The sequence below is a fragment of the Chelonoidis abingdonii genome, chromosome 1 (genome assembly GCF_003597395.2).
Source record: "Chelonoidis abingdonii isolate Lonesome George chromosome 1, CheloAbing_2.0, whole genome shotgun sequence".
In the NCBI taxonomy this organism is placed as follows: domain Eukaryota; kingdom Metazoa; phylum Chordata; order Testudines; family Testudinidae; genus Chelonoidis; species Chelonoidis abingdonii.
This window is the reverse complement of record NC_133769.1, coordinates 350,803,490-350,830,100: the sequence shown is the minus strand read 5'-3', so window position 1 is coordinate 350,830,100 and position 26,611 is coordinate 350,803,490. Positions and strand designations below refer to the sequence as shown.

General features: G+C 43.9%; 1 protein-coding gene across 2 annotated transcripts in view; it reads right to left on the bottom strand.

Annotated features, from left to right (window-relative positions):
- The window catches only part of GRM5 (glutamate metabotropic receptor 5), a 219,698-nt gene that overhangs the window by 61,992 nt on the left and 131,095 nt on the right, over positions 1-26,611 (bottom strand). For both annotated transcript variants that reach the window (XM_032768731.2, XM_032768732.2), the window contains exons 2-3: positions 24,894-25,129; positions 6,737-6,983 (exon numbers count right to left, since the gene is read on the bottom strand). In XM_032768731.2, coding sequence (XP_032624622.2) covers positions 6,737-6,983; positions 24,894-25,129 — 483 coding nt within the window. The remainder of the gene's footprint in view (positions 1-6,736; positions 6,984-24,893; positions 25,130-26,611) is intronic.

Here is a 26,611-nt window from a genome sequence, read left to right as displayed (position 1 = left end):
TAGTGTATTTTTGTTAATAAGAAGAAATTAAGGGCTCTTAAAGCTAAGGCTAACATTTCAAAATTGGGTGACTAAAAGTGTTTCTAATCTAGATTTTAGCACCTAACTTATTTTGAGTTTATTTGCTTTGGCTGGTTTTATAGGCCCCAATCAGAGTTGAGACCCCATTGTGCTAGGCACTGTACAAAAACACAGAACAAAAGATGATCCCTGCCAAAGAACTTACATCTAGTATAAAACAGAAGGCAACAAAGGATACAGACAATGAGGGAGTACAGAAAACAAGGAGACAATTATGAAAAGAGTAGCAAGAAGCAGTAATCACACATGAACAACTTTTGCACTTTTTATTTAGGTGACAAAACTATTTTAAGGTCTTAACTTTAGGTTCTCAGGTGAAGATTTTGACAAACATTCTGGGAAACATTTGAAGACTATGCAAATAACACATCAGTACAATAAAAAAGCACCCTATTACCTTTATCTGGCCTTTTTCACATGGTTCACTGCAGACCGATCTGATTACAGTATTTTTCTTTGACCATATTTCATCATCATCCATCTTCAATTCACCATTGTCCAACTTCCAACATTGATATAGTCAAAGTAATCCTTCCCATTTGCTTAAATTCATAATCTCTATACCTTTTGAAACACAAAATGAACAAACAGTTGAGTTTAGGATACAGTCACTAAGAACATAAGAACAGCGATACTGGGTCAGACCAAAGGTCCATCAGGCCCAGTATCCTGTCCTCTGACAGTGGCCAAGACAGGTGCCCAAAGGGAATGAACAGACAGGTTATCATCAAATGATCATGCCCTGTCACTTAATCTCAGTTCAGCAAATAGAGGCTAGAGACACCATTCCTGCACATCCTGGCTAATAGCCATTGATGGACCTATCTTCCATTAATTAATCTAGCTCCCTTTCGAACCCCGTTATAGTATTGGCCTTCACAACACCCTCTGGCAAGGAGTTCCAGAGATTGATAGTGAATTGTGTCAAAAAATACTTTTTCTTGTGTTTGTTTTAAACCTGCTACCTATAAATTTCATTTGGTGGCCCCTGTTCATGTATTATGAGAAGGAGTAAATAACCTTCTATTTACTCTCTTATACCACTCATGATTTTATAGACCTCTATCATATCCTCCTTAGTCACCTCTTTTCCAAGCTGAAAAGTCCAGTCTTATTAATTCCTCCTCATACGGAAGCCGTTTCTATATCCCTAATAATTTTGTTGCCCTTTCTGAACCTTTTCCAATTACAATATATCTTTTTTGAGATGGGGCGACCAGATCTGCATGCAGTATTCAAGTGAGGGCATATCCATGGATTTATATAGCAGTAATATGATATTTTCTGTCTTTTATCCATCCCTTTCTGGATGATTCCCAACATTCTGTTTGCTTCTTGACTGCTGCTACACACTGAGTGATGATTTCAGAGAACTATCCACAAGTAACGCCAGATCTCTTTCTTGAGTGGTAACAGACTAATTTAGACCCCATCATTGTATATGTATAGTTAAGATTATGTTTTCCAATGTGCATTACTTTGCATTTTTCAACATTACATTTCTTCTGCCATTTTGTTGCCAGTCTCCCAGTTTTGTGAGATCCTTTTGTAGCTCTTCACAGTCTGCCTGGGACTTAACTATCTTGAGTAGTTTTGTAATCACTAATCTTTTCGATTTAGTGATACAAAATACACAATACATATAATACAATACGATTAAAAGATATAATCTTTTGCTCCACTAAATCTTTTCAATTTAAAGGAGCACTATCAATCAAATCAATCAATTAAAAAAAAGTTAAATGTATTTTCTAGTGCTACGTGGACATTCTGAGTCTCCCTTGCCTATTGTGCAGTTTTATAAGCCTGTTATCCTATTATTTTTTTAAACAAGTTTTTCTCTACCCTGTTGCTGTGTGAAAGATCCTTATATACAGGAAAAACTGACTGACAACTGCCTAGTAGGGAAATGATGAAACAGAACTATACACAAAGTGCTGCCAAATGCACTAACTGAAAATAATAAAAAAGGGAAAATGTTGTTCTCTAATCTCTGAGAGCTCTATCTTGGGTTCTTCTACGGTTCCCATTACTGTACTGTCTGAGTGATTGACAGTCTTCAGTGTGTGTCCTCACAACACCCCTGTGAAGTAGGGAAGTACTGTTAGCCCTTTTAAAGATGAATTGAGGCACAAAGTGGCTTTCCAAGGTCACACAGGAAGCCTGTGGAGAGCTAAGCCTGAACCCAAGCCTTTTAAGTCCAGAATAGTACATTAATCACTGAATCATCCCTCCTGCTAGCCTAGTAATCTTAGGGTATGTCTACACTACAGGATTATTTCCGAATTTTACATAACTGGGTTTTTGTAAAACAGATTGTATAAAGTCGAGTGCACATGGCCACACAAAGCACAGTAATTCAGCAATATGCATCCATGTACAGGCTAGCATCGATTTCTGGAGCATTGCACTGTGGTAGCTATCCCGTAGCTATCCCATAGTCCCACAGTCTCCCCCGCCCATTGGAATTCTGGGTTGAGAATCCCAATGCATGATGATGCAAAAACAGTGTCCCGAGTGATTCTGGGTAAAATGTCGTCACTCATTCCTTCCTCCGTGAAAGCAACGCAGACATCATTTTGCACCCTTTTCCTGGATTCCCCTGGCAGACGCCTATGCATGGCATTCATGAGGCCCGTTTTGCCTTTTGTCACTGTCACCATATGTGTACTGAATGCTGCTGACAGATGCAGTACTGCATGCTACACAGAGCATTCGTTTGCCTTTGCAAGGTAGCAGAGATGTGTTACCATCCTATTGTACCATTGCCATGCCATTGTAAATTGGCGATGAGATGACAGTTATCAGTCGTTCTGTACCGTTGCTGCTGTCATAGGTGCTCCTGGTTGGCTTTCGCTGAGGTCGGCTGGAGCGCAAAGACAAAAATGGGAATGAACTCCCCAGGTCATTCCTCCTTTATGTTTATCTAAAAATTAGAGTCAGTCCTCTAGAATATGGGCAAGAAATTCTAGAGAACCAGTGTACCAGAAGAACCAGAGAGCACAGCTGCTCCGTTTCAGATCCCACAGAAATGATGAGCTGCATTGCCTTATCGGGGGGTGCCCTGCAACAACCCACCGTTGCTTCCCTCCTCCCCCAAACCTCCTGGGCTAACCGTTGCTAGTGTCTCTCCATTTGTGTGATGAAGTAATAAAGAATGCAGGAAAGAAACACTAACTTTCTAATAAGATTAAAGAGGGGGAGGCAGCTCCAGCTACTATGATAGTCCAGGCAGAACATTAAAACGTGGCGAGGGAGAGAACCCAGCCTCCCACTGCTATGAAGTCCAGGCAGTACAGAATCTTTTCTTTAGACATGACAAGGGGGGGGGTGATGTGGAGCTCAGCCCCTAAGTTGCTATAATGAAGACGGTTACCAGCTGTTCTGTACCATCTGCACGGGAATGACGGGACTCATTCCTATTTTATCAGCGTGCCCCGGGTCCGAACTCACTGAGGCCAGCCAGGAGCACTCACAGGTGATGAGGACGGGCTATCACTCATTTTTACTGTACCATCTGCCTGGGGAGGGAGGGGAGGGGAGAGGATGTGCTGTTCAGTGCCGCAGCACCGTGTCTACAACAGCATGCAGTAGACATCGGTGACATTGAAAAAGTCAAGAAATGATTTTTTTCCTTTTCTTTCATGGAGGGGGAGAGGTAAATTGACGAGATATACCCTGAACCACCCTGGACAATGTGTTTGACCCTACAGGCATTGGGAGCTCAGCCAAGATGCAAATGTTTCAGAGACTTGCAGGGACTGTGGGATTAGCTGAGTCCACAGTCCCCCCTCCCTCCCTCCATTGAAGCATCCATTGATTCTTTGGCTTTCCGTTACGCTTTATGCACCACAGCACTGTGCTGTGGCCCTGTCTATCACAGCCTGGAGATTTTTTCAAATGCTTTGTCATTTTGTCTTCTGGAACGGAGCTCTGATAGAACAGATTTGTCTCCCCATACAGCGATCAGGTCCAGTATCTCCCATACGGTCCATGCTGGAGTTTTTTTTGGATTTGGGACTGCGTCGCCATTCGTGCTGATCAGAGCTCCACGCTGGGCAAACAGGAAATGAAATTCAAAAGTTCGCGGGGCTTTTCCTGTCTACCTGGCCAGTGCATCCAAGTTCAGATCGCTTTCCAGAACGGTCACAATGGTGCACTGTGGGATACCGCCGGAGGCCAATATCGTCGATTTACGGCCACACTAACCCTAATCCGACATGGCAATACCGATTTCAGCGCTACTCCTCTCGTCAGGGAGGAGTACAGAAATCAGTTTAAAGAGCCCTTTGTATTGATATAAAGGGCCTCGTTGTGTGGACGGGTGCAGGGTTAAGTCAGTTTAATGCTGCTAAATTCAGTTTAAATGCGTAGTGTAGACCAGGCCTTAGTGTTTACTCAGATCTGGTCTACACTGGCGAGGGGGGTGCATTGATCTAAAAAACACAACTTCAGCTATTGTATTCGCGTAGCTGAATTCGAAGTATCTTAGTTCGACTTACTTAGCCATCCTCATGGCAGTGACTCGACTGCTGCGGCTCTCCTGTCGATGCTGCTTACTCCTCCTGCCGTCGTGGAGTATGGGCACTGATTTGCAGACTGATTTATTGCGTCTAGACGAGACGCGATAAATCGATCCCAATAGATTGATTACTACTCGCCAATCTGGCAGGTAGTATAGTCGTATTCTCAGTGGCAACAACATACTTGGAGAGCAGTGCAGTTTTTTTAAGGTTATGCTAACAACCTTTCCCTTACTGAGTATCTTAATAGTACAGAACAAGATTGCACAAGACATTAGTACATGACAATGAAAGTAAATGATCAATTAATTTTAAAATAGTGAAGCTGAGTGCAACGTAGTCACCGCAAGCATTTATAAAAATATTAGTGACTACTCAGTGCTTAAACTGATAATTAAAATTGTTGCAGACAGTGGACAAAAAATGAGGCCATAAAGCCAAGCCACACTGTCATATTTACGTAAGGGTAATAAGTGCCTATATAAGAAAAAGCCCCCAAAATCGGGACTGTCTCTATAAAATTGGGACTTCTGGTCACCCTATCTCCTCCACCCCCACCCCCATCTTTTCCCCTCCAGCCCACTCTCCTCCCTTCCCAGCTGGGTGATTTAGGCAGCCTCTGGAAAAGTGTACGAACAAGTGTCTCTGTGTAGGCAACTGTGTGATTCATGCAGTGTATGCGTGTAAGAGACTTTGTGTAGGGAGGTATGTGTCTTGCCGTATGTGTGGATACCTGCGTGAATAAAATTTGCAAACTAACTTTGACTTTTATTCCTTTTGATGGCTTGTCCACAAAAAAATTGACGACATAAAATATGTGTGTATTCATTTCATGATGAGTTTTTAAAAGAGAAGGAAACTCTAAAAGATATGTATTATTTCTTAAAAAATGAATGCTGTTTGACTCGGAAATGCAGAAGAGCCAATGTATCATACATTTCTCCCCACCTTTGTCTAGCTACATTATAAACTCTGTCTTGCAGACTCTCTCTTTTTATGTGCATGCCCAGCACCTACTACCTTGGAGCTCTGATCTTAGTTTAGTCTCTAGGCACTGAACAACAACTGTGATATTAAATAATGTGGAAATACTGTATATGTGTTAGCTCACGCTAGATGTGTACACAGGAATATGTGTGTGTATCTGCATGTAGGTGTGGGAGTCAGTTGCTACAGATTTATTTATATACGTATCTGCACAGGTGCATTTTTGTGGTTGTGCTTTACGGATTTGTATTTGGGCTTCAGGAGTGGGTCTTTAATGGACCCATTGCAGCTGTGAGAATGTGCGGTCCTAATTCCACACATAAAATCACAATAACTTAAGTGAACAAAAAACATGGAGCTGGTTACTAAAAATGGGAAGAGAAGAGGGAAAGAATCATGAAAACCTCTGTGAAATTTCATTTTTTTTTTAAATTACCCTTTTGGACAACTTTGCTGTCAGCTCTAGCATCCTGTAACCTTAATGAAACCTGAACTTAGCATAATACATCAGTCAAAAACAATAAATATGCCTGTTTGGGCCTTGCAGTGAAAATGAGCACGTGAGAGAGGGTGGGGGAAGGAGGGTGAAGTGAGTGGGGGTGGGGCCTTGGGAAGGGGTGGGGTCTCAGGAAGGGGCAGGGCATGGACAGGGTAAGGGTGTTTGGTTTTCTGGAATTAGAAAGATGGCAACCTTAATGTAGATATTTAAGATAGGAAGAGGTGGGGATGAGTTCTGATTTGTTCTCCCACTATTGTTAACTACAGTTGCTTGAGTCCTGAAAGAACTAGGGAGCAGTCCAGCTAGAAGACAAATCAGAAGCTAGGAAATACAGGTAGACCCTGCTAAAAAGCCTTCTTCTTCATACCTGAAAAGAAAATATTGCCCAAACTTGATAACTAGAGCTAGATTTAATAATGTGTCTATCACCGGGCTGAAAGATCACAGAAAGCAGGTATGTTCAGTGAGGCAGGGCTTCTTGGCAACCACATTGCCTCATTGAGTAAAGAGCACAGTCAACGTGGAACCCTTCCCTTGGTGAGTGAGCATCTTGTTGGGGATGCCCTCTATGGTTATGATTAAAATCATGAGTAAATGACAAAGCAGCATATCTGGCATTGCACTTTCTGATAAATATTTACAGTACCTTCCTGGTGAGTCTCCATTCTCATCGAACAAGATCACCTCCCCAGAAACCCCAGTGAAGTTAGTCTTCATGAGGGAATCCAGGAGTTTTTGACCATTTATAGGCTTCATGGCATCACAGAGACCTGCATAGCCTGGGCATAGTGACATCTGCATGTTGTGAAGACCATACGCCATAGAATATATGGCATTGATTACGAATCCCATTTTAGAATCTTGAACATGTTGTGTTTTGAGAGTCAATTGACCTGTTAGGAAACAGCACAAAGTTTAGTTATTACCATAGACAGAAACATGATGAATCTTCAAACATTTTTGCTGTGTATCCATTATTAATATAAAAAACCCTAAAGGGAGGAGAGAACAGGTCCTCATTGGTCTTCATCTCAATGAAGCAATAGAACCTGTGCATCTTCATTTTCAGTTATCACTGTTTCACCCTATATTTTTTGTGAGTATGTATCTATTAAATCATACCGTAAGACTTTGAAGCTCCCTGGAAGTGACTACTGTCTATAAGAATCTTTCCACTGACCTCAAAGCTAATTGATGCAGCCCTTTGTGGTTGGTGTGCCATGGAGGGTGCCTATGTAATAGGAACATTATGTATCATCTTCTGTGTTTCCGGGTTTAGGGGGAAAGCAAGCATTAAAAAATAACTAGATAAGTTCATGGGGAATAGGTCAGTCAATGGCTATTATCCAGAATGGGCAGGGATGGTGTCCCTAGCCTCTGTTTGCCAGAAGCAGGGAACGGGTGACAGGGGATCGATCACTTGATGATTACCTGTACTGTTCGTTCCCTCTGAAGCACCTGGCATTGACCACTGTCTGATGACAGGATATTGAGCTAGATGGACCTTTGGTCTGACCCAATATGGCTGTTCTTATGTAAGGAATTGAGAAATCCACTACAACCATAGGCTGTGAGTTCCATACCCATGTGGTGCTCGGGCACCAGCAATATCCAGAGCCAGGGCCCAGCGCCACCAAAATTTGGGACCAGGGTGCCCTCCCCAACCCTGGCCCCACCTGTGCCCCCCCCCCGAGTGTCCCATGGCCCCGACTTGCTGCCCCCACCCCCTGCTTGCCTTTCCCAGGCCCTGGAGCAGAGTGTCTCTGTCTTTGTCTCCTCCATGCTGCTTCCCTGCAGCAACTGCTGCCGCAGTGTCCTAGTGCCCCCTTCTCCACTGCCAGGGCAGACTGATTGTGAGCCAGGGCTGCCCAGAGGATTCTGGGGGGCTGGGGTCTTCGGTGGCAGGGGTCCCTCGCTTCGGTGGTAATTCGGTGGCGGGGGGTCCTTCCACTCTGGGACCCGCTGCCGAAGTGCCCCGAAGACCCACAGTGGGGGGCCCCCACCACCGAATTATTGCTGAAGTGGGACCTGCTGCCAAAGTGCAGCCCGGTCTTCGGTGGTAATTTGGCAGCGGGGGGTCCCCACCGCGGGTCTTTGGGGCCCTTCGGCGGTGGGTCCTGGAATGGAAGGACCCCCCGCTGCTGAATTACTGCCGAAGACCAGTCCTGCTTTGGCAGTAATTTGGCAGCGGGGGGTCCTTCTGCCTCGGAGCGGAAGGACCCCCCGCCACTGAAGACCTGGAGTGGAAGAAGCTCCAGAGATCCAGGCCCCATGAGAGTTTCCTGAGGCCTCTGGAGCGAGTGAAGGACCCCGCTCCAAGGGCCCCAAAAAACTCTCCTGGGGGCCCCTGCGGGGCCTGGGGCAAATTGCCCCACTTCCCCCGCCCCCCCGGGCGGCCCTGCTGTGAGCCTGCCCTTCCCCCTCAAACCCTTCCCTTTTCTGGCAGGACCCTCCAGCAGTACAGCCCCACCCCTCCCCCCTAGTGAGGCTACAGTCAGGAGCAATAGCAGGGGAGGAGACGCATGCAGCATCTGTCGGCATCCACCAAGAGAGAGGCGAGGGAGATTCCTGGACCTGAGAGGGGCTCTAGGAGCACATGCAGTGACAGTGCTGCTGGAGGGGGGGGCAGGAAAGGGGGGCTCCTCCTCCAGAGTTTGCTGCTGGGGGCAGGGGAAGGGCTGGGGGGAGTCCTCCTCTCTGGTCCCTGTCCCGGAGCATCTTACCCGTACCCTAAACTCATCCCTAACCCTGCCCCATCCCAGAGCTCACACCCCCAGTCAGAGCTTTCACCCCCCAACACCCCCTCAACCCTCTGCCTGAGCCCTGAGCCCCTCCACCACCCCAAACGCCTTATCCTCAGTCCCAGCCAGAGCCCTCATCCTTCCTCACCCTGATCCTCTGCCCGAGCTGCACCCCAAACACCTTATCCCCAGTCTCAGCCAGAGCCCTCACCCCCCACACTCTGACTCTTGACCTGAACCCTTCCCACACCCCAAACCCTCCATTGCTAGCCCCAGACAGAGCCCTCACTGCCTACACCTCTACTTTCACCCTGAGCCCCCCAATCTTCAAACCCCTCATCTGCAGTCACACCCACAGCCCTCACCTCACACCCCACAGCCCTCACCCTTGCACCCCATCCCTCTGCATCCCTCCCATCCCCAAACTCCCTCCCAGAGCCTGCATCCTGCACCCCAATCCCCTGCCCCAGCCTAGCACCTGCACCACAGACTCCTTCCTCACCAAACTCCCTCCCAGAGCTTTGGGCAGGTGGGGGGCGGAGTTTGGGCAGGGGTGGGTTCTGGGGCACCACCAAAATTTCTACAAACATGCCACCCCTGACTACAACCCAAAATGCTACCATGGAAATGAAGTCTTGAGTGGAACTGGCAAACTGATATTCTGTCAGCAAAGCAATCTTATTAACATCATACTGCTACCTGGTCCTGTGAGATGCTAAGCAACCACAGCTCCTCTTGAAATCTATGGGAGTTGTGAACACTCAGAACCTTTCAAGATTATGGCTTCTGTGAGTCACTCAAAACTGAACCTTCCTATGTCTGGTAGAAGGTCTGGAATTTAACAGGATATGTGGAACTGGAAAGGAGCATCTAACTGTCAGTCGACCTTGTAGAATTTTTGTCTGGTAACTGCGTTAAAGACACACACATTTTTAGTTTTAGGCCTCACATGTAGATAATGGCCTAGATTATCCCTTGCACAGCAAGTGCAGAGCAACCCTAAAGCGAGTTTAGTTGCCTGCAAAAGCATCACTTCAGCCTACATGGATCTCCAGTGGTGTACAGCTGAAATAATAGTTCCTGTCTCTCCTTCCTGCAGCCCACATGGTTAATGATGAGACGATCTGGCCAGGCTTCCCCTGGTTAACTCATCTGTCCCTTCACAAGAGACAAGTTACTAATTCAAAGAATTAATGTGGTCCTTTTCTGTTCGAAAGAATATTCAATTTTACAAAGAAAACTTTTGTAAGGAAACCTGACTCTGGTTAGATAAATAAATAAAATTTGAAAGTTGGCCAACTTGGTCACTCTGCTCAGACACATTCTATACAGGGGATTCTGTATTCACGTAGTGAAAGGTCATAAAAATGAACTGACTAAATTTCAGGAATGAGTATCAAACCCAAACCTTTGACTCATGAAAGACTTCAGTACCTAACACATTTAAAGAGAGTTAGGATCTGTTTAAGAAACCGGCCCAGCTCAATCAATATTTCCCCTTTTAACAAGATTTTAAATATACTAGGTAATGGCTCCTGGATCTGTTTTGCTGCCTCTTTTTGAATTAAAATCTGTGCCAGGCAGCAGACCAAACAGAAGCTTAGAAGGATTGGAAGGCTCCACACCAGAAGACTGCAGCCGAAACAAACACAAACCTGCACCTCCTGGAAGATTCCCATACAGTGAATCTGGATTTTCATCCATTTCCAGAACATAGAATCATAGGAGATTAGGGTTGGAAGAGACCTCAGGAGGTCAACTAGTCCAATCCCCTGCTCAAAGTAGGACTAACACCAACTAAATCATCCCAGCCAGGGCTTTGTCAAGCTGGGCCTTACAAACCTCTAAGGATGGACATTCCACCACCTCCCTAGCTAACCCATTCCAGTGCTTCATCATCCTCCTAGTGAAGTAGTGTTTCCTAATATCCAAATTAGACCTCTCACACTGCAATTTAAGACCATTACTCCTTGTTCTGTCATCTGCCATCACTGAGAACAGCCTAACTCCGTCCTCTTTGGAACCCCCCTTCAAGTAGTTGAAGGCTATTATCAAATCCCCCCTCACTCTTCTCAACTGCAGACTAAATAAACCCCAGTTCCCTCAGCCTCTCCTCATAAGTCATGTGCCCCAGCCCCCTAATTATTTTTGTTGCCCTTCATTGGACTCTCTCCAGCTTGTCCACATCTGTTCCCCTTCTGTAGTGAGGGGACCAAAATTGGATGCAATACTCCAGGTGTGGCCTCACCAGTGCTGAATAGAAGGGAATAATCACTTTCCTCAATCTACTGGCAATGCTCCTACTAATACAGCCCAATATGCCATTGATCTTCTTGGCAACGAAGGCACACTGCTGACTCATATGCAGCTTCTTGTTCACTATAATCCCAGAACTGCTGCTGAGCTAGTCAGTCCCTAGCCTGTAGCAGTGCATGGGATTCTTCCTTCCTAAGCGCAGGAAGTGCACCTGTCCTTGTTGAACCTCATCAGATTTCTTTTGGTCCAATCGTCCAATTTGTCTAGGTCACTCTGGATGCTATCCCTACCCTCCAGCATATCTACCTATCCTCCAGTTTAGTGTCATCTGAGAACTTGCTAAAGGTGCAATTAATCCCATCTTCCAGATCACTGATAAAGATGTTGAACAAAACTGGCCCCAGGACCTCCCTTGGGGCACTCTGCTTGACACTGGATGCCAACTAGACATCGAGCTGTTGATCACTACCCATTGAGCCCAACAATCTAGCCAGCTTAAAAATATATATGCATATATCAAGATATACCTATCTCATAGAACTGGAATTGACCCTGAAAGGTCATTGAGTCCAGCCCCCTGCTGGACTAGCAGGACCAAGTACTGATCCCTAAGTGGTCCCCTCAAAGACTAAACTCATAACCCTGGCTTTAGAAGACCAATGCTCAAACCACTGAGCTACCTCTCCCCCAGCTTTCTATCTACCTTATAATCCTTTCAGCCAATCCATACTTTTTTAACTTGCTGACAAGAATACTGTGGGAGACCATATCAAAATCTTTGCTAAAGTCAAGATACATCACATCCACCTCTTTTCCCATATCCACAGAGCCAGTTATCTCATCATAGAAGGCAATCAGGTTGGTCAGGCATGACTTGCCTTTGGTGAATCCATGTTGCCTTTGGTGAATCCATGATCACCTTCCTCTCTTCCAAGTGCTTCAAAATGAATTCCTTGAGGACCTACTCCATGATTTTGCCGGGAACAAAGTGAGGCTGTAGTTCCCCGGCTTCTCTTTCTTCCTTTTTTAAAATATGGGCACTATATTTGCCTTTTTCCAATCAATTTTAAGCACACAATTAGTTCCATTGTTGACCCCCAACCTCTCCGCCTGGCCCAGCAGCCCTTAGGTATATTGTCCAATTGACAAAAGGAGGAATCTAACATGATTTTTCACATGGTGCTGGAGAACCAGCCTGTTCTGCACTCACCCAGCAGTGGTGATTCCTGTCTCGCAGGGCTGGGCCCAGCTCCTCTCCCTTCATGACCTAGGGGCATCCAGGCCAAATCTGAAAGGCACTGCAATCCTGGGCACCAGATTGCAATGTCCAGAGTGGGGGCCCAGGCCCAGTCCCATAAAACAAGAGCCATTCCTGTCAGGTGAATGTGCAGGAGGCTTGCTTTCCAGCCCTGCCCCCTCTAACACCCCCGCCTCCCCCTCCCCACCACACTAAATTGAGATTAGGTTTGTGGTGGATCCAGCAGGCATGACAACATGTGTGAAATTAATAAGCCAAAAGGTATAATGGAAAGTGGCATCAACATTGACTCATCGCTCCACCCCTCCCATTGCAAAACCTGGCTCTGCCACTGTCTCTCCTCAGAGAGGGTTTGGGCACGTATGTGGCTGACATGAATATTCCCTGAGAATATAAGAATTAATGCAACAATAGAAAAATCTTGGAGGGGAGATAAAACCTCATGCTGCATTAAGAAAATGTTTAACTATTCGTGAGACCAATTGAAGGGCAATTCTTATGTTCCTGTGGTTTAGTAACCTCTTGATTTTAATGTCCCTGGAAAATGCGTTAATTTAAGATTTCATTTGTCATTATTGCTTTACTTCTAGTATGCAGTACTAATCTCTTACCTTAATCCCTTATCTTTCTGCTGCTTCCCTCTTCCTGGTGTTTCATCTTTCATACGTGTCTCTCCTTTATTGTTTTAAATTACTTGCATATCCTGCTCATTTTCATTGACCTTTATGTCCAGAGTATATTTATCTCTAGATGACATTAATAACCTTCAACATCCATTCATTTATCTTCCAAGATCTTATAATTCCCCATTGTGTCCCATTGCGTTATCTGTTTTGTCATTTTCAGCATTTTATGCAAGCTTACAAACATTAGCTATGCTGAACGTCAGGCTGCTTAACTTTTTTCCTTCCTTTTAAGCTTGGTCCTTTGGCCTACTTTAGTCATAGTCACGTTGAGATGTACCCTACTGAGTTTCCTTTATAACCTATTAGTGTTAACAACATGTTCGCAGCACTGATACAGCCAAGGGAGAGTAGACTGGATGCTACTCAGCCTCATGTATCATCAGCAAAACTGTCAGCTACATTCCAGCCATCTTTATCATTGATGAATATAGAAGAGGCAGAAACAGCAGGACAGGCCTGCCGACGGGGGTGGGAGGTGGGGGCGGCAAACAGGCAATTGCCCAGGGGCCTGAACAATTTAAAAGGGCCCGGGGGTCTCCGACCACTGCTGCTGGCTGTGCACCACAGCAAGGCTAAGGCAGGCTTCCTGCCCACCCTCGTTCCGTGCCACTCCCAGGAGTGGCCAGCACATCCTTGTGGCCCCTGCGGAGGGGATCTCTGCATGCTGCCCCCGCCCTGAGTGCCAACTCTGCAGCTCCCATTGGTCAGGAACAGCATTCAATGGTAGCTGCAGGAGTGATGCCTGCAGGTAGCGGACTCTCTGGGCCCCCTGCCTAAGAGCTGCTGCCAGAGGGGTGTGCTAGTCGCTTTTGGGAGCCGCCTGAGGTAAGCGCCAACCCTCTTACTTCCTTCTGCACCCAGGACCAGCGCTAGCATTTAGGCAGCCTAGGCAATCGCCTAGGGCGCCAGGATTATTGAGGGGGTGGCATTTTGCCGGGGGGGCAGCAGGCGGCTCTGGCTGACCTGCCGCAGGCATGCCTGCGGATGGTCGGCTGCTCACGCGGCTCCGGTGGACCTCCCGCAGGCATGCCTGCAGCAGCTCCACCAGAGCCACGGACCAACGGACCCTCTGCAGAAATGCCTGCAGCAGCTCCACCGGAGCCGTGGGATCAGCGCAGGGGGCGGCAAAATGGCCGTGCGTCTAGGGTGTGAGAAACCCTGGTGCCGGTCCTGTCTGCACCCCAGCCCCCTGACCCAGCCCAGAGCCTGCACCCCGTACCCAAACTCCCTCCCAGAGCCCGACTCCTCATCCCCTCCCGCACCCAAACTCCCTCCCAGAGCCCAACTCCACACCCTCTCCGACACCCCAACCCCCTGCCCCAGCATGGTGAAAGTGAGTGAGAGTGGAGGAGAGTAAGCACTGGAGGGAGGGGGGATGGAGTGAGCACGGTGTGGGGCTTTGGAGAAGGAGAGTGACAGGGGCATGGCCTCAGGGAAGGAGTGGGACAAGGGTCTTTGGGTTTCCACAATTAGACAGTTGGCAACCCTACCAGGTGGGCATGTGGAAGCATTGGCCATGCCGGAAGAGCGCACCCAGCAATGCAGCCAGCAGCTCGCTGGGCACCAACCAGCACAGGCGCAGCACCGCCCAAATGTCAGGCGGACCACATCCACACACGGTGGCCAATTGACTGTCCTGCCCTGGGGCCTGGAATTGCTGTCAGTGGGCCTGAAGGAGGAGCGGTTAACGCGGCGCTAGCAATTTCATATGTAATGGGAATAACTGTGATGTGGGTAGTCATAAGCGAGAATAAACAATAAGCTTTACAATATCTTTTCCAAACAGTCACTATTCTGGTTACAACCACACTTTAGTAATAGAACTAGCTCAGATTTCATCCACCTTGGAGAAGCAGGGGCCAGATTGCGGCTCTGAGAAGCACTGTTTGGTTCCTTCCCTGCTGTTGGGCAGCGCACCAATGTGCTTGGCCCTTACTGGGGCAGGATGAGAGGATTACAATCAAGTTCTTAATCATATCTAAAATATAGGATGGTGCAAAAGTTCACCAGGGGGAAAATATGTCCATAAAACTGTTTTTTCATTGACAACCATTTCACACTGGTCAAAAGATGAACAAGGTGATGTAAAAGATCTTTCTCATCTCTAATCTCTGGTCTTGATTTTCAGAGGTGCTGCGCTCCCACGGCTCCTATGAACGTTGGGTGAAGTGGTGGGCAATCAGCTTCTCTGAAAACCAAATTTCCTAGGTCTATGACTGAGTACAAACTTTTTTTTTTAAACTTGCAAATTATTTGTTTCATTCTCCTGAGGAAATGTTTTTTCCTAATTAAAAATAATAGGCGTAATAACTGTAACAATAGATTACATGTAAAATCCACATTAATCGAAATTAAGTGGAAAATTGAACAAGCGTATTACATTACAATGCACACAACTTTATCCAATTATTCAGCCTCAAAATTAACAGCTCACAAACTGTGCTCTTAATTAGAGTGACCGATATAATGAATCTGATGTGCATCAGCAACAATATTTATTTTAAAATGATATTCCAACTGCCTTATTACTAATGACGGCTTGAAAATGTAATAACTTTACTCTGAGTTGTAGGAACTCTAGTTATTGGGCTTTGTGCTGCTATTTTATAGAATTATTACCCAGCCTTTCTTTACACATTTGATCTCACTCAGTTCACCTGATACATTGTAATGATGCTGCTTAGCTCTTCATAGAACCTGCTAGCAATCGTCAAAGGAAATCTGAGGGAATTAGCTGCTCTGATTTCTGCAGCTGGGAAAGCATCTCCTCTAAATGTGATTGCTTCTATTTGCCACAGAGCAACAAATTTGCCCCACAGAATGCATCTGTTGGTCTGCAATACATCAAGGCTCTGTAGCTAGAGAAAATCTAAAAACCAAAGTGAAGGAAATAAATTCTCTTAATACCGAAACACTAAAAAATGGAAATTTATTTGCATTAAAGTCCCAAATCAGAATATTCCTAAACTTTGGGAAAATTTGTACTTGTCCTGCATCTCTAATTCTTTTACAAAGTCTAAAGTGATCTGAGGCCAGTTGACCAAGCATTGTTTAAGCACATGTCTAACTTTAAGCATACAGGTATTCCCACTCTCCTCAGTGGGACTGTGCATGTAAGGTAAGGCACATGCTTAAATATCTTGCTGAACTGGGTGTTAGGCCCTGATTCTGGAAAGCACTTCAGCAGATGCTTAAATCAATACCCATTTAGAACAGCATTTAAGCATACAGTTAAAACTTCCAAGCATGTACTTAAGTTCTATTCTTTTTGAATGGAACATGAACATGAATGTACACTCTGGCACATACTGAACTACTATCCTCAGTAAGGATCTTCCTGAAGATTGTAATGAGGGTGAAACCAGTAGCATTCAATAGAAATTACTCTTAAACAATCAATAGAATCTAATGGAGAACAACAATGAAATTCTATTTTTATATCGTCCTTTAGAATTATTAAATAGACATCTTAACTAATCTCTTTCGTTAGAGTGTGTATGGTAACATCCATTGTTTCACGTTCTCTCTGTGTGTGTATATATCTATCTATCTTCCTACTGTATTTTCCACGGCATGCATCCGATGAAGTGGGCTGTAGCCCACAAAAGCTTATACTACAATAAATTTGTTAGTCTCTAAGGTGCCACAAGTACTACTGTTCTTTTTTAAATAGATAATGATGCCTCTGGTACAGAATTCCAGGTGCTGGTTTAAAATGTCCATAGAAAGTATATGATACTTTTCTATTACATGCTGCATGATTTTCAGATTTACTTGCTCTGTCTTGTACATTCATATAGAGGAAGAATTTAAAAAGAAGAAAACAAACATGTGTGTTGATTTTGAATTCCCCGGTGCTCCAATCTGGGGAATCTCCCGCTGTCTCACTCACGGTGAGAACAGTTAGTTAAACTCTACAGGAAAAAATCAAACAAGCAAGAAGAGCCAAGCTGATGGTATTCAGTGCTCTCATGTGTGGATAATCAGTTTGGCTTTTAACTTTTTTCAGCCAGCAGGGACTGGAAGCACTGTAGAGAGAACTTGCTTAGGCCTGATGCAATGACGCACTTTGCGTCCCTCTTGAGCATCCCCTCTGGTGGATGAGAAAGGTCATTTTGAGTGGTTCTGGAACTGGGTCCATCCCTCTGAGCCTTGGTAAGAGTTATTGCTATGATAGAGCATGCCCAAGTGGAGAGAATTAGGTGGGAAAAAATGAGGGACTCTCAAGGGTCTCCTTCAAAACAAATAAGCCTTAAATATGAATCAAATTGTTTTTATATTATGTTCATGTTAAGTGAGTAGGTTAGTAACAGGAAATTACTATGAATCCTGTTTATTATGGTAGTGCCTCGAGACGAACCAAGAATGGGGCTTCCGTGTGCTAGGCACTGCACAAAAGCAAATATGCCCTCCCCTGCAATTCAGTTTTAAATTCTATCATAGAATAGAAATCCCCCCCCCCATATTGCTTTAGGAACATTGAAAAGTTTAATTTGAATAATGTCAAATGATTATATTCTATAATAAATAAATATAATAGAATATTAACATTCTTGTACAATAAAAGTTGAAATGAGAAAGTCAAAATGATGTTTTACATGTTTTCTCTTGAAAATTTAATCAAATAAACAGTCATGAGAAATGTTTTGATTTCAGCAAAACTGCATTTTCCAGTGGAAAACGGTTCCACTGAGAATTTTTTTTGACCAGCTCTAATTTTCACTCGTTGGGACTGAAGTGAATTGCTAGTGATACATTTAATATGCTTTTGTGTCCAGAAGAGTGGATCTTCCATTCTGATTTATGGTCAAAGAAACTGAGTTATGTAGAAGCTGAAATGCTAAACACGCTCTTTAAAACAACCCCAACACCACCAACAATTGTATCATGAAACGAATATTTACTTGTGTTATTCACAGCCTGATTTGCATTTAAGACCTGCCCCAACAAAATGACTCTTTTCATGGATTTCAGTTTGATTGTAATGGGTTTTGAATCAGGGGCCAGATTTTCAAAGATATGTAGGCACCTAAAGATGTGCAAATAGGTGCCTAACTGGATTTGCAAAATCACCTAAGCAGGCTATTGAAATCAATAGGAACTAAGCACCTAACTTGCTTAGGCACTTTTGAAAATCCCATCTTTAGGTGCCTAAATATCTTTGAAAATCTGGGCCACGGCCTTACTGGAGATAATGTTGTATGGTGGCCGTTATACTGAAAATTTGCTGCATTTGCAAAACACTACATGAAGTCCTTAAATTCTACACCAGGGAAAATATACTGCTGAAAGAAAAAACTAAAGAAATTGGTCTAAGTAAGCCATCAGGTAAGAAACATTATAGGACCTACATCCATTTAGTTATAGTTTACATTTGTTATTAAGAATAGAGACACTCCATCTACCTAATCCATGACATTAGATACTCCAAGGAGTTGTTCAAGTTCGGATATGTAGTCCATGTGGAGTGAAAGAGGGAATGATGATATTGTAAGGAATCAAATCATAATATATAATATCAAAGGATACCAGCATGCATAGAAGGAGGGAGATGGGGAGAGTTAGGGTGGAAGAAAATGAGTGTTAGCTTTGAAGTCAGCGTTCAGAGGAGTTTTCAGAATTTGGAAATAAGCAGCTGTAGCAGGAAAAATAAATTTATTAAAGAGACTGAATTATTAATGTTTTAAATCCAGGAACACCACAAGCATCTTTCTCCAGTCAGGTGTAGCGCTGTCTATAGCACTCCTAACTGCAGGCTGTTTTCTTCTCTGAGCGACTCTAAAAAAATGGAGATTTATTTGCATTAAAGTCCCAGATCAGAATGCCTCCAAATATTGGGAAACCTCAGAGCTGCAGCCAAACTTTGTAGCTAGCCTGCATCTTTGTAATGAATTAAATTGAAAACCTCTGGATTTGAACCACACCTGCCACCCTCCTGAATTTTGAGAGAATTACAGGGTCTCTCAAATGTGGGCTTGGGCACGTTTCTAATCAATTCTAAGGCTAGAACATATCTTAACCTGCCAAGGCCCAAATGTGGGATGGTATGAGTGCCAAAGCACCAAACTGAAGGACACAAAAATTACTCATGGAGGAAAATTAAAATTCACTCTTTCAAAAACCGAAATGAATTCTTCTATAATTTCAGTCTGATGATTTTTTTTTAAATTTCTGATATAAGTAATTAACTGTAAAAGTGAGGAGATGCCAAATTAGTGTAGAATGTAGACAGCTAAAATGAGCGCTGTCCCTCAAAATGAGGGAAATTTGAAAGGCACAGTCTGAGACAGGGACTGGGACCTGCCCATGCTGGCTGTGGCCTAGCCATGTAAAACCAACTTTGGCTTTTTGTTTTGGGGTTTAGCCAAGATATGTTTTCAATTCTGCAATGTAACAAGATGACATTTACATTTGACTCCAACATTATATCAAAAAGCCTCAAAAAAGCAATGTGTGATGGAACTCCAATATCAAGGAGCCTAGATTTGACAACTGTGCCTGGACCTGAATTCCCATAACCGATGAGTCCTCTCAACCTTGTTAAGTATCTGCCATTCCAGCTGGTTGAGTTTCAGTGAACACCATAGACATGTATGCATTTGGCTTTTGTGTGCCTGTGCTTTCTACAGCAATCGTGGTAGAAAACTGTTTCGAGTTTTCCCTCGGCTATTTGGGCATTTCCATCTCTTTTTTTTTTAGGTAGTGAAGAGCTAACTAGTTTAATCATTAATGGAAAGATATTCTCCTCTTCTGGGGCCTTGCTCTTATTCATTCAGGATGCTGGTACAAAGATGATTTTCCTAACCCATTGCTTTGACCATGTCATCCCTCTCTTTTCATCCCTCCATTCTCTTCTCTATCACACCAGACATAAGCTACCTTGTTTTCACTTTCTAGGTTATTCATGGCCTATCCCCACCCTAACGTTCATCAACCTTCATTCACTATCAAGATGCCAACTCCCACCTCTGATCAATCAATGATCCCAGCCTCCGTTACCCACTTGTTCAATTTTCCAACAAACACCTTTGCGCTTTCTCCCATGCTGCTCCTCATGCATGGGAGGAGCACTCTGTAAACATCTGCAAAGCAGCCTCAATAGCCTCATTCAAAGTCTCTTCACTGTGATGCCTACAAAAAACTTGACATCAGACAGCTGGTGTGGTGAGACCAATGGTTATCATAATGAGGCAATGTTGCCTCATTGTTTCCTTGTACTCCCCTATTTGTCTGTCTGATCCATCAGTCGTTTCTTGCCTTATACTTAAACCATGAGATTTTGGGGGCAGAGGCCATGTTATTGCTCTGGGTTTGTACAGTGCCTAGCACAATGGGGTCCTAGGTGCTACAGTAATACAAATAAATAAACAAAACAGTAACTGTTTGAGCCATAAACGCCCATATTAGAGGCCTCTAGACTGACAACAACAGATTCATAAATTCAATGGATAAATTCCTTGACTCATTGAAGTCAATGGCAGTTTTGTTAATAACTTCCATGCATCCAGGATTGTACCTCATGACTTATTTTGGTGAGGTTTCAGTTTGCCTAGAGAGGAGATGTATTAGGAAAACATTGTTGCTAGGAAAAAAAGGCACTAGGAATTTGGAACTCTGTGTGTGTATTTTCTTTTGTGAAAGAGGGAGACACTGATATATACTCAGGCTGCAAAGGTCTAAAGTTATATAACATCAAGGGGTTGGATTAACCTCTTGTGACATGGTGCTGACGTTGGACATTCATTGACTTCAACGGAATTACTCAGCTGCTTAGAGCTATGCTCATGTTTAATTGCCTAACTGAACTGGAGCCTTGGTTAATCAAAAGCATCTGACTGGTGCCAGAGGGGAAGCACACTCCAATTCTTGTAAAACCCCAAGTGTTCTTGGGCTATGGAAAGTCTCCAGTTAAAGGTGTAATTTAAATCCTTTGCTCTGACCTTCACTCTACTTAGGTGGCTCACATCAATTTTCCTGTGACACAGAATTGATAACACTGAGCATGAAGTCAGATAAGTCTGCAAACTTCTCCCTTTCAGTAGTGCTCTAGCTGGGCAGAAAATCAATGTACTTAACAACAGCAGTAGAAGTGGCACCCATTTGGATTAGGTAAATATACTCAATCTGCACATAAAAAATGGCTTGATGCTAAAATGTCAACGTGAGTCAAAGTATATGTGAAGAGATGGAAACTTATCAGAAGTTGATAGAAATGAAAGAAGAAAAGCTATATTCATTTGGGGCTGGTTTTCATGTGCTCTTTACTTCACCATCACATTTTCATTTTGCATGACTCACTTAATTTCCTCCTGCCCTAATAAATAGTGACTGTGTAACAATGACTGTGTACATTTTTTGTCTACTATAAAATGAGATCTACAAGGCTAGCATCACTCATGAATCTTGTGATGGTGTGTTCGCCCCACACTGGAGTGGAAGAGGCCTGTCATACCCTGCCATACCCCTGGAAGCCTGCCATACCCCTGGAACCCTACCATACCCTGTTGCAGAAAGGAGCAGTGAAGGTGAGTCCTCCAAGCAGCCTAGGGAGGCTGCATGGGAAGCAGTCGAGTGGAGGGAGGCTGCACAGACAGCCACTCAAGGCGCAGCAGACTCGCATAAAAGGATCTGCAAGGCCGGAGATAGTCAGTTGCTGTGGACAGCCAAAGGAATGAGGACTGTATTCCTAGTTGGCTGCAAGAAGGGGAGCACCTTGAATAGAGCAGTTGCTTGGAGGGACCAGGAGAGCAAGAGTGAGCTCCTGGCTTGCTGATGGCTGAATACCCTGAGAAGAGGGCAGGGAAGTGACCCAGGGAATTGACATAGCATTGAGCGAAGTTCAGGAGGCTGATATCTACAGTGTCCCTGGGGAGGGACCCGGAGTAGTGGGCAGGCCCGGTTCTCCCACTTGCAACTGGTGAAGTGACTAGACTGTTGAACTGAGCTACTTCACACTTGGAAGGGGGAAAGCACAGATAGTGACACATTCAGAGGTCTGATTTATGAAGAAGACGCTGTGGTAGTTGGACCAAGGCAGGTCTGCAGGCAGAGACAACGATGGGAGAGATACCACCTTGAGAGGGCATTCCAGCTGGCAGAGCTAATCCCTCTGATTGCCAGCAGGAGGCACTGTTGTGGTGAGTGGACTCCATCACAATCTATACATTTCGCATTTGTGAGAGTGAATCTATCTCATCATCTCAATATACAGGGATTTGAAAGCACAGGCTAGAGTTTTCAAACATGGATGACTAAATTTATGTACCAAAATCCAGATTTAGGCATCCACATATGCAAATTTTGGCCATAACGCCTATTACTTATTTCAGTATTTAAAAAATATATTGTTTATATGAATAGATATTATTATCAATATGACATTACTGCATTAAAATGAAGCAGTTGACTATAGGTCAAACTCTGCACTCACGTGGTGACTTTAGCATATTGCTTGTTCACCAAGTTGTTCTTTTAACTATTACCTCATCCACCTCCTCCATCCCACCTTTTTATTGATATCTTCTTGCCACTGTCTTAGACTATGTGGTCTCTGTGTAGGGGCTGTGTTTTTTTTTAAATTTTCTGTACAGCTCCCAATACAGCTGGGAGTCCTTTGACTGGAGTCACTAGAAGATACTGTAATAATTTTTTTATGCAACTCCTATTGAGCTGAAAATATTTAACTGGATGAAATTAAGGGCAAAATTCTGCACTCATAGCAGGATAAATATGACACATCAACAATATATTATTTTCAACTGTAGGCTTCAAAGCATTTTAGTAAGGAGAGCAAGTATCAATATCACCCTTTGTCTAATCATACCAGAAGAACAGGAGACAGTGTCTGTGGTACAATTTGGCCACAACTTTACTTACTTGAAGTATATGGGAGTACCTTGCAATAAATAGTACAGTTCATCATTATTTCCTTAACTGTTTCCCCATCGGGGAGTGCTGCTGCCAGTCTTCCCACTTCCTGTCCTAGCTACAGCAAGCCCCTTGCTGGGATCCCACTGCCCTCCCCTCATATGGGAGTTATTGGGGGCTAGTTTCCTGCTGTACCACACACAGGAGCCCTGAATCCCCCTCCCGCAGCTTCCTTAAGGGATGCACTGCACACCTGCCACATTTTTCAATTTACTAAGTTGTGATGTGTGAATCTCCCTGCCAAGCGTACTGTGGGGATGGTGAAAAAACCCACCCTGCCTCAGCCAGTCTGACAGGGAGGGACTAGCATAATGCCCACAGTGGTTCCTGAAGGCATCCGGTCCCACTCTGATTCTATGAGTGGGAAGATGGATGGTGCCAGCTGAATCCCAATGAGAGAAGGCTTCTCTGGAACTGCTCGGGATACAAATACCACACCCTCCTCTGGTAACCTGAAAGGTCAGTACCCTCCCCCCAACCTGGTATGGCCACTTCCTGTTCCTCCCTGCTCAATTCAGGTAAGCCTTCCCTGTCCTCCCCCTCTGTCACCAATAGCAGAGGAAGCTCCTATAGGGGCTATCACCCTTGTTCTTTCAGTCAGCTGGACAAAGGACCCATAGAGGTGCATAGAATTGCAGTAAGTATGTTTTAAAAATGAGGAAATTGAGCTGGACAGAAGTTTAAGTCCAAACTTTCAAATTTGGGTGCTTAAAGGCAGACACCTAAATCCATACTTAAGCACCTAAATAAATGAACAGATTTTCATAGAGGTACTGGGCACTCATTGACTTCATGAGGAAGCCATACTGCTACTGTGGGGACTGGAAGCTATCGTGAGAAAAAACCAAGGATTTGAGGCCAACCCCTGCAGCCCCTAGACTTCTTACTCCTGAGGGCAACATTCAAAGAAACTCTGCAAGGTGAACATCAGAGTTATTAGCCAAGCCTTGTGTTCCCCTCTTGTGAGTTTTACCACAAGATGGTTAGATCAGAGTAAAACTTAGGAAACTAAAGCAGCATGATGACCAATAAAATTGAGCATAAACTCTATATTTGCAAAACAACGCATATTGAAATGGATAACAAACAACCTGGACACATCAATGGAGTCTGAGTAGTGGTCACCATTAAATCTTTACCAGATGGAACTATGTTAATTACACACAAAAAAACAACAATAAAACAGTTAAGGATATTATAGCCTAGTCTAGTCTGCTCCTTTTCCAGAGTTCATTGATGTGATAGCATTGGACAAAGCATCAGAGCTGGAGAAAGTATTCAGCGAGACCAATTTGACAAATTTAGTCCTTCTTTTTCTGCTCACAAATTGATAGCAAACAGATTAAGAGGAGCCTAAATTTCATTTTCAAGAGTGACAAGCACTTAGGAGCCTAAATTCCATTGACTTTCAGCTAGACTTAATTATGAAGGGACTTAAATTAAATGCATTTTGGTCACTGCAGATAGACATCTTGTGAGGTTTTCAAAAGTACCTAAGCTTTTAACTCCCAGTGAAACCAATGGGAGTTGGGTGCCTAGTCACTTTTGAAAATCCCACTAGCTGCTTCTTTGAATTTTCAGGCACCTAAATACATTTCCAAATCAGCTTTTAAGTGCCTAAATTGGTTTTGAAAATGGGATGTAGGTTCCTAAATCACTTAGATACTTTTGAGACTTTTTACTGTAAGTAACAGTAAAGTCACACAGGAAATCAGTGTCAGGTCAGGGAGCTGGACTTGGGTCTCATAAGCAGCCTAGTACTCTTAACTTCTTGATTAGTCATCCGCTCAGTGGCAGATCTGGGATTAAAATTCCAGACTTTCTAGCTTCTATTCCTGCAAATCTCGCTGCCTTGGCATGGTATTATCTAGTTAAATCAAGGCTTTAACCTTAGTGATTTTAAGTATAAATACATAAATAAATCCAACTACTTACTGTTGCAAGTCTTGTTGTATTTAGTATTCTCCTGCGGATACCCCTTCAGCTGGCACTGGAACCTGTGCTGCCAGAATTCCTGAAACCATGGATTTCGGAGATTGGTTTCTGGCCGAAGCTGCAGGTAATAATCATCAAACCATTTCACATCAGGAGACTGAAGCTTGATTGTTATTCCGCCAACAGCTTCCCGCTGATACCCGTCTGTCACATCATACCGGTCTGCCCAGCCATCACTGCAGAGAGAAATAAAAGAGGGAAAACACTGTGAAGATACTGCTTCATGCACCATTCTAAAGAACAAGGGAAGTGCTCCTTTGCAAATAGCAGTAGAAGCAAATAGATGCACACTCAGACCAGAGATCTGGAGGGTGGAGTTCAGTGAAGTATCAGTAATACTTCGACTAGTAGCATTCAGCATCTTCTATTTTCTTACTCTGAGCATTCATTTGTAATCAGCATTTTTTATTTATATAGTGTATTCTTAAGCTTGTATCCCAAGGAATCCAGACCAGCATTATAAGCCACTGCCCCAGTCCTGTAATTGACTGTGTGCATGTGCACCTCTGCATTGCACTGAGCCCTGATGACTTCAGCGGGGTAGTGCTTATTTGGGCATATTCTAGCCAGGGGACAACTTAGCAAAAGTTCCACAGAATCAGTAATGGCTTTGCAAAAACCAGACAGGAAGCTGGCTTTTACAATCATGGCTAAAAGAGCATCATAGTAAACTGAGATGCCGATGGCAAACTACCAAATGAAAATGGCCATCAAGCAGTCTGTTAGCCATTCTCCTCCACTTATTTCACTTAAAATCTCCCCAGAACTCTGACTCTGAACCCCAAGCAGAGCTGGTAGAAATACAGGAAAAAAGTCATGAACATTCCAGTGGAATTCTCCATGCACAAGTGTTTTTTTTTCTTTCATAGAAATTCAAAATTCTGACACAGATTGTCCATAGAAAAATTAAAATTCTGAAAGTTTCATCTGGCTCCATCTCCAAATGACACATATCTAAGCATAGTGTTGCCAGCTCCTGCTGTTTTACCATGATTGCCATATTTGGTATTGTTCATAGAGCCCCAGCTTCTGAGGCCATGGGATTATGGGAGAATCTTGGTTTTCACAGGGGAAAATAGAGAGTTTTGGACCCTCACACTTGCTGATAAAAGCTTGGAAATGTGCACTCTGAAGGTTCAAAACTATAAGGAAAATAAAAAGAAGCCAACAATAGTTATTTTTTAAAATGTCATGATTTTTTTAAGATCATCTTGTGATTTTTTAGAAAAGACCATCTCTTGATTTTTTAATCCTGGGGATTGGAAATACTGCAACTAACAGAAGCAACCTTTCTTTCCTATTACCATCAGCCCCTCCACCCATTGTATTTTGAATTCTGCTGTTGTCCCAATTTAGAAACTGATCATGAATTTTGTAATATGCAGGAAGACTGTTGGAACTGCATGATCCTTGTTCACTTCAGTGAGGTGGTGCTTGTTTGGGGATATTGGCTTTGTGCTGGCACAGAAGTCCGCCTGTCCTCTACACCATACAGGATTGGGGCCAGAGATTGTAAGGTCTATAAATGCTGTACTTGCAAACACAGAACAAAAAGATTGTGCCTTCCTGAATAGTCTAATAGTCTGATGAAGGGAATATACTGAGAGGAAAGAAAGTGCTTCAGATTCAAAATAAATATTAAAAGGTAAAATGAGTTA